Source organism: Dipteris shenzhenensis, chromosome 22, assembly GCF_047967505.1.
Source record: "Dipteris shenzhenensis isolate YYH24624 ecotype China chromosome 22, Dip_SZ_1.0, whole genome shotgun sequence".
Lineage (NCBI taxonomy): Eukaryota > Viridiplantae > Streptophyta > Polypodiopsida > Gleicheniales > Dipteridaceae > Dipteris > Dipteris shenzhenensis.
The window spans coordinates 54,010,014-54,018,993 of record NC_141617.1 but is presented as its reverse complement, the minus strand read 5'-3'; the positions used below and the strand labels follow the sequence as shown (position 1 = coordinate 54,018,993).

Here is an 8,980-nt window from a genome sequence, read left to right as displayed (position 1 = left end):
ACCTCATTTAAGGCCTATGGAAAGTCTAGAACTAAATTTGGATTGGACATTTAGAAACATTTCATTATCTCCTATTGAGTTGCGTTCATCAAAAGAGCACAATGCATCTCTTGTAGGTGTTGGCTACTTTATATCAAAGTGTGTGTCTTTTACCACTAGTCAATGACCATCTTCTCTTTGCTATTGAGCACATGAGATAATTCTACATGCTTTTGTCTGTAAGCAACAAGAGGCCTACTTTGCCTTTCGGTAAGAACATATGAACATAACACGCAAACATAATGTTCCTACCGTAATGTCTTCAATAGGTGCTTTGCAAAACATCATTGATCAAGTTGTGAGATGCTTCGGATAGGTATCAAAGCCCCATATAGCTAGAGGTCTAGCATCAACTTGTTTCCTAAGGAGATCTAGCAACCTTTTTTATTTTACCTACATTGACAATGTACATCATATATGCCTCATCTATTAGGTACATCATGTGTGCCTTACTGACTAGGTACATTCCATTCTCAAATGCAAGGTGGTTGCTATGATTTACATTCATATTAGTCTCATGTGCTAGCTATGACTCTCCCTAAGTACATTCAAATCTCAAATGCAAGGTGGTCGCTACTATGATTCACATTGATATTAGTGTCTTGCGCTACCCATGACTCTCCTTAGGTGGTCTTCCATGCATTTTCTCTTGCTCCATAGTTTGTTTGTTTTTGTATTTATTGACCTTTGTATTACATCACACATATACACACTTGCTAATTGAAAGATGTAATTATTTGTTCATGCAAGTGCTTTATAGTTGGTTTCACGAGTAAAGAGGATTTATGTATTATGGGTGGATACTTGAGAGGATAAGCTATAATCACTTAGAATAGAGGAGACTCAAGATGAAGAGGATGAGGGGAGTTGGGTGCAAGTTGGATATGTGGGATGGAGTGCTTATCGTGAAAGCATGTAGGTCCAAGATTAGGAATGTTTTGCAAATCTTTTAAGAGTTAGCTTTTAAAAACATTGAGTGTAGGAAAATTGAGCTTCTTAATTTAGACTTTGGAGGGAAAATGTAATTCATAACAATTAGGGATTTTGTTATTGTCGCTACTAATTAAAATATACGCGTATGAATGCACGTGCGTGTGTGTGTTGCCTCCCATTTGGAGTGTAATATGTGCTAGCAAATGAATTGTGTGCACGAAAGCTTGGGGTTAGGAGCATGATGTACTTGATCATAAAGCTCAATAAAATGCTGGAAAAAAACGAAGAAGAGGCTTCAACAAGGGTCTTCTCTATAAGAGGTGCATCCAAAACTGAGTCTGTTCGAATGCGGAAATGCAACAACATTCGAATCCGGAAACGCAACAACACTAGGGCGAAGGAACAACGCCGTCCTGTACCAAGGCTAGACAGCCAAAACAACAACCAGGCGAGTGGAAGGAGATGCCATAATAATAGTGTAGTAGGAGAGAGTGTTCGAATCAAGAAATGCAATGCCACGTGGGGGAAGGGGAAACGAAAAAGAGCAAGAAAAAAATGTGATTTGTTGGGGCAGGGTAATATAATAAATTATTATTATTATTATTATTATTATTGCGCTCTCTGCCGCCGCAGATGAGGGCGGGCGGCCCGATCTCTGCTCTGCTCTTCCAACCCCTTCTTCTTCTTCTTCTTCCGCTTCCTCAGGGCTCTCACTCCCTCCCTCCAATCCAATTCCTCTCTCCTTTCATTTCCTTTCCTCAGTTTTCGCACACTTTCCCACTTCATTCTCTATCCGTATGCCTACTCGCCCCACATCCTCTCCCCCGCACCAACACTAGGATTTCTCTCCAATCTCTAGCAGTTTCCTTCATTTTCTTGCGCCCTCTTCCCTCATTTTTCTGCCTTTTTCGCCTCCTGCTCGCCCATGCCTTACACCTTATTCGTGGCATTTCTTTTCTGTGGGAAGCCTGCTCTATTTTGAACCCAACGGCGGCCTTGTCCTCAGCAACACATCTTTCGTTTTGCGGCAGCTCCAAGGCGTTTGGGCCAAGTGGCTTCCTTCACGCAGAATGCATCTTCCAAAATTGGGGCTCTCAATACCCCCCCACGTCTGTGTTTGGTACATTTGTGCTCCCCCTAACGCGTGTCCCTTTCGTTCAAGTTTCAGCTCCGCAAATGGCTTACAAGCGTAGGCTTTCGGTGAAATCATCTGATTTTTGCGTCTGGATGCTCCGCTGCAGAAAATGTTAATTATCGAACTGAAATTTGCCATGTATTTAGCCCCGTCTGTCTTGCAGGTATGCGGAATATGAATGATGGCTACCTTTACAATGGCAAGTGGAATTTTGAAAGAAGGAAACGACAGCCGCAAATATACAAGGAACGTAACGCTTAGTGGTGTTTGTTAGATGTCATCTCTGCACAGGATCTGCTTTAAAGATTTGCGAGTCTGAGATGTGCTTCCAGGAGCACTGTTGGTAAACCACAATTATCAGGAAAAATGTAGTTTGCCTCCAAATTGCACCCTACACTTTTCGGGGATGGTGATTCAGAGTCGCTAAAGGAAATAATTTGGAAATAACGCCCTATTTCATTTTTCTCGAAGGCAATTTCTTTCATTTTGCCAAGCAGTTCATCGCACAGCTTAGGCCCGTTAAAATTGTGTGGGGAGGCTGGAGACTGGCAAGAGATAACAAAAGGTGGCTTAGTTCGTGATAAATGGCAGAAACTGTCGGCATAGTACTGGAGTACTTACGACGACACAATTTTATGAGAGCCGAAGCTGCTCTAAGATTGGAGATGCAAGGAAGAAAAGGTCTAACAGAACCCATTTTCGCACTTAGAAGGGAGGATCTGGATTTTGATTTGTTGTCAGGGGAACCGGTCAAGGAGGAGCTCACTCCATATTCTGGCAAAATTTTCCCTGCAGATGAAAGTTTTCATGGAGATGCTTTAGATTCTGATTCCAAAGCTCTAACAGACAAATTAGTGGCTTTGGATTTGCAATCACAGGTATGGGAGCCTGAATTGGCGAGTCAAAATGCAGCATCGAAGAGAATCGGGTCATTGATGCCACATAAACTTATTTATGAACGTACTGAACCGTGCTCTAATGGCAGTTTAGACAGCGGTTCGCTTGCAATTCTTAATCATGGGGCGATTAGGCTAAGTCCTGAACTAGATAGGGGGCCTAGGATACAGCACGTTCGGCTTGGTAATGCACCAGACCAGACTGGACTTCAGAGGTCAAAGCTTGATAACCAAGGTATTGTTCCCATAAATTGGAAAGACCACATCTCTGATAAAGATACAGGAACTTCGGAGAGATATACTGGAGTCCAAAATGAAGAAGAGTTTCAAGTTCGCCCTCAGAACACCACATCCTGTAATTCATCATGTATTCAGCAGGAGCCTCTGGAAATGCAGACAAGAAGAATGAATTGCATGGTTGAAAGTGTAAACCAGGTCCGATCATCAGGTGATCCATTTGGGCAAACAGGGGTTATATCAACATCGGGGATGAGACGATGGGAGGAATGTAATATGTCTTTGCAAAAGCGCAGCAATGATTTTCTCCAGCAGGATGTTGGCTCCTTTCAGGTAGAGAAGCACACCATTGTGCATGAAAGTCCAGAACTTTTCCAAGGACATACGTCTCCTGGTGACACATCAAAGGTTCCTGAAAACCCTTATGACAGCTTTGCAAGCAGGTCATATGGCCTTTCAATGGAAAATGGATGGTTGGATGATAGGAGATCTAGTGATTCTTTACCTAAAACCTTGAATAAGGGGATGTGCTCCAGAGGTGGCCAGCCATTTCCTTTGTCTTGCCCTACTAGTGGAAATTCATCTGACCAATTTGAGCAGCATGAGATAAAGCAAATGGTGCAAGGAGGATGTGTTCATGCCTATAACATGGAGTCAAGACCTGTGGACTTTTTGAAAGATTTGGTACTGCCCTGGGAAGTGTGCTGTCCAAATGAAACTGATCGGCTAGAAGGCTTTGAAGAGGCCAAGGCATGTACAAATGAAAGCAGACCTGAAGATTTACCAAGGCTACCTCATGTTAGAGTCAGATCAATTGATAAGAACCTTGATCTTTTGAAAGGGAACAGTGGAACTTTTCATTTGGATAGTACATCAGAGACAGGCCATCATGGGATTGCAAATGCAGTTTCAGAGACATCCTTCAATCTAGGCTCCTTTTTGGACATCCCTGTGGGGCAAGATGTAGCTTTCTCAGGTCATCTCTTTTCTATCTTGTTGTGGTGGAGTTGCAGGTTATGCTGAAGTTTATCTCTGGATTCACACAATTTAGTTCACTTTTATTATCAGGTGTTATTATTGTTCTTTTGAATGTTATTTTCATTTGTCCAGCAAGGATAACAGTGCTCAGAAGGCCTTGGTTTACATATCTGGACTGGTTTGTTGTTGTCTCAGTAACAAAAAGGTCCCAAGGGGTTGTTGATTTTGCAAATAGACTCCTGCAGGTCCCAAGGGGTTGTTGATTTTGCAAATAGACTCCTGCTTTCCATGAAATAAAATATATTGCGTGTCAGAAAGGATATTGATTTTTGAAAGTAACTGCCACTCGTCGCTCTGTAACTTTTGCACGCCAAATCTCTTTCTAACCTCCCTAACTGAAGGCAGGGAGGTTGGATTCTTGTCATCAGAATTTTGAATGGAAGTTCAGCCTACATATGATTCATGGGAAAGCTGGAGTGTCGAAGCCTACTCTCTGTTTAGTCTCAGATCCTGTGGAATATTACGACCATTCTGCTGACATCTCTCTCTCTCTCTCTTCTCTCTATATTAACAAAAAAATTGGGCTGTAGTATGATTCTTATCTCTCTGGCCCTGTCTGACTCTCTCCACATGCTTTTTTGCTTCTTTACCATTTCGTTTTTGTTTTAATATCATAACAAGCACTGGGTGAACCTCAGATTTAAGGGAACCTTGCAGCTTAGGGTTTAGTACTCGGCTGACATCTCTCTCTCTCTCTCTCTTCTCTCTATATTAAAAAAAAATTTGGGCTGTACTATGATTCTTATCTCTCTAGCCCTGTCTGACTCTCTCCCCATGCTTTTGTGCTTCTTTACAATTTCGTTTTTGTTTTAATATCATAACAAGCACTGGGTTAACCTCAGAATCAAGGGAACCTTGCAGCTTAGGGTTTAGTACTGATGACAAGCATGGCTTTCCTTTTTTGTTTGTTGTTTCAAGGATTGTGTGCATTTGTCTCGTGTTCCATAGAATGTGTTGGATTCTTTGCATCATTCTACTCGAACCTCCCTTTTCTGCCTTTCTTCCAGAGCGTAACTACCAGGGAAGGCTGTTTTCCCTTCCTGGAACACGGGAACATGGCTAGAGCAACAGGATCCCAGGTTACGTTCAGAACGCCATGTTGGCAGAGTAGATCCTGGAACACTGTTCCCCAGGGAACGGGGAATGGCGTTCTGGTTCTGGTTCCGTCACTGGGGTTCGAGGATCTGTAACGGGTACAGCTCAACCCATACAACTCTCCTGCTCCAATCTTTACAACTCCTCTTGAGCACATTGTACAGCTCCTTCCCTCTACTTCGTACAGTTTCACTCCAGTCCATACAACTGCGAACCCCAGCCTCTGGACAAGCATAGGGGGGGCACCCCTTTTTTCCTCCTTCACTTCGAATCTGGCTGAACCCCTGACCCAACTCAATGGTTAGTTCCACCCAAGGGTATGAGCTAGTGATAGGATGTCTCGGCTAGTGTGACAGTGCACCACACCTCAATAAAGTTGAACCTTACATTGTGCTGTTTTTCTCAATTGAGTGGGAGAAATAATTTGCCTTTCCCACCTCGCATTTCATGCAATACATTGGATTTTGTCTCCTAAACCATTTTGGTCATTGGAGGATATCTGTGTGAGTGATATGTTTATACCTCTACACTTACCCTTGGGTGCTGATGATGTTGTTGGGGATGTCATTGTAAGCTAATATTTGTTATGTGTGTGGAGTTTATGGTTTTCAACCTTGTGAGTGCCTGTTATGAGATTTAGACTGCACTATGTGTGTGTGTTTGATGTTCCTAGATTCATCTAGATATATGTTCTGGCCATTATAGCGGACATTCGAATTTCACCTTGGGAACTTTTCATCCATGTTGCGGCTTGTTGGTATTGCGATAAATTCTTCCTATCTTAAGTGGTGCGTTGCCCTAACAACTAGATTGTGTAAGCATTTTTTGCTTAGAAAAGCTCCTTTGGGAGAGACTAAAATGAAATTGTAGAGTCTTCTGTAGCTTGAATGAAGAGAACGTGGACTACTTCTTGAATAGCCTTCTTCTTCAAAATTTTTTTGGAGCATAAAAAGATATTTGTTATATATTATGAAAAAGTTTTTACATAGTTTCTATCATGACAAGAGAAATCACTAATCCGTGATTAGTAGACATTAGAACATTATTATATATTATACGCCAATGGTGTACAATGTATTTGTATTTATGATGGACACCAGTCGAATTGTTATGGTGGTGGATCATCTGAGTAGATAGGGCTAGTCGAGCTAGAGCCACTACTTTAGAAGGCATCAAGTTCGGACTTGTGACACAAGTCCACTTATTTTATTAATAAAGATGTACACCCACGTGTCTAGTTCCTAGGGGCAATAGGAAAGGAAGGGTGCATTAAGGTGCATTGAATGGTAGATGCATGGGTCATAGGCTAAGTGTAGATCTAAATGCGAAGATGAAACTTGAGTGATCTCAAGGGACATTAATGAAAGGGTATCACCCTTCATTGTGAATCTTACGTAGCATTCTCTCTACCAAGTGCATTCATCCGCCATCTCTCTCCCACCTTGCATGTAGGTTGAAAAGAGAAACAAGTACTCTCACGAGGGCACTCTTCCCCCATTGGAGGGCCAATTGGCGTTCAAACTTTGCATGCATTGCACACATTTGCATTCTTGAGAAAATTGGTTCTTCACATTTGGTATCAGAGCGGCACGATCCAGTGCAGGGACGTGAAGAGCGAAGGATCCGTTGTGGAGGAAAAGAGGGCACCGAGTAGACAGCGCACCAGCAGCACGTTTGGGCTTTACAGAGCAGAGGCATTGCAAAATCCGCAGAGAAAGTGCCGTAAAGAAACTGTACGGGTAAGTAGGGCCGCACAAGGCAGTAGGTGCTGTACGGTACAGCATGAGAAGGCAGAGGAGCTGGGCGGGAAAGCAGCACATAGGTAAAGAGTGGATGGGAAGGAGACCAACATGTGCGAGAGGTACAGGGTTTGCTACGAGCGCGGATTGGTATTTGGCCGGGAACAGCAACAGTGGAGGGTTTGAGGTAAGGGTTTTCTCTTGAAACTCTGACCTTTAGACAAGGAACTGGGTGTCCTAACGGGGCGACTCCCGTCGAGTGCAAATATACCCTTGAAACCCTTAGACTGTGAGGAAAAGAGACAGCGCACCAGCAGCACGTTTGGGCTTTACAGAGCAGAGGCATTGCAAAATCCGCAGAGAAAGTGCCGTAAAGAAACTGTACGGGTAAGTAGGGCCGCACAAGGCAGTAGGCGCTGTACGGTACAGCATGAGAAGGCAGAGGAGCTGGGCGGGAAAGCAGCACATAGGTAAAGAGTGGATGGGGAGGAGACCAACATGTGCGAGAGGTACAGGGTTTGCTACGAGCGCGGATTGGTATTTGGCCGGGAACAACAACAGTGGAGGGTTTGAGGTAAGGGTTTTCTCTTGAAACTCTGACCTTTAGACAAGGAACTGGGTGTCCTAACGGGGCGACTCCCACCGAGTGCGAATATACCCTTGAAACCCTTAGACTGTGAGGAAAAGAGACCCCCCGTTATTCCTAATGGGAAGTCGGATTGGAACAAGATTTTAAGGGGGTGATCCACCCACCAAGTACCCCCTATAATGGTGTCTAGAGCTCCAATCCATTCAAAACAAGTAGCGCGAACGGAGTGTACTAGTTTACAGCAGAAAAACAAGAAGAAGAGCCCAAAAGAGAAGAAAGAAGAGCTCATTTCAAGCTGCTTTTCGACACAAACGAAGCGGGAGTCAAATAAGTACCACCAACTCTATAACACTTGACTTTTGCTGCAAAATAAACCCCTTTTTCGAAATTACAGCAAGTCATTTTCGCTTTTGTATTACTAAAAGGAAAGAATGGAAGGGGAAGGGAGATTTGATAATGAACTTGTCCTTTTTCCTCCACTACCAGAGGGGGATAGGGAGAGAACACCATCACCTTCTCTTGAAGAGGATAGTTTAGATGAGAGTTACACACACCTCGAGTATGATAACCCACGAATAGAATTACCTTCGTCTCTCCTTCAAGAACCTCTTGATAGGGGGTTCTCCTTAAGAAATGAAGGGAGAAATGAGTCCATCCAAGAGCAAGGCACTGAGTTTACGCCTTTAACTCAAAATCCCATACACATGGATTATTTTCCAAGTGCAAGAGGGAGAGAGGAGTCTCTTGTTGATAAGCTGGTTTCTCAGCTTAGTAATATGATTGAACTATCCATTTTGACAAAATTTGGGTCTAAGAGAGTGCTGAATTTTGGGGATGAAGATTTAAGTACCCCCTCGAAGAGAGCCAAATTCCAACCGTGAGAGAGTATAGAATTCCCAAAATATGATGGAGCAAGAGAGGCGGATAAAATCCTTAATTGGATTCGCCATTTTGAGCTATATTTTGCCCATCAAGATAAGACCGATCACCCGAGAAGCTTGCCACACTGTACATACAGAAGGATGCTTTGATATGGTGGTCCTCATTACAAACGGGAAAAGAGCATATTCTCCAATGGTTAAACTTTGTTGAGCAATTGAAGGTCACTTTCATGCCTCTGAGGTATGAAGAAGAATTGACCTTCTATTGGGAAAGGTTCAGGCGATTCAATAAGGAAGTCATTTTCGCTTTTGTATTACTAAAAGGAAAGAATGGAAGGGGAAGGGAGATTTGATAATGAACTTGTCCTTTTTCCTCCACTACCAGAGGGGGATAGGGA

At 43.1% G+C, this 8,980-nt stretch overlaps 1 protein-coding gene across 2 annotated transcripts in view; it reads left to right on the top strand.

Annotated features, from left to right (window-relative positions):
* Positions 1 to 1,776: 1,776 nt before the first annotated feature.
* LOC147888295 (uncharacterized) overlaps positions 1,777 to 8,980 on the top strand; it is a 62,502-nt gene continuing 55,298 nt past the window's right edge. Inside the window, exons 1-2 of one of the 2 annotated variants that reach the window (XM_087393122.1) lie at positions 1,777 to 2,092; positions 2,271 to 4,216. In XM_087393122.1, the coding sequence (XP_087249248.1) occupies positions 2,692 to 4,216 (1,525 nt within the window). In that variant the 5' untranslated portion in view covers positions 1,777 to 2,092; positions 2,271 to 2,691. Of the gene's footprint in view, positions 2,093 to 2,253; positions 4,217 to 8,980 lie in introns of both variants that reach the window. The other variant, XM_087393121.1, reaches the window with a different exon arrangement.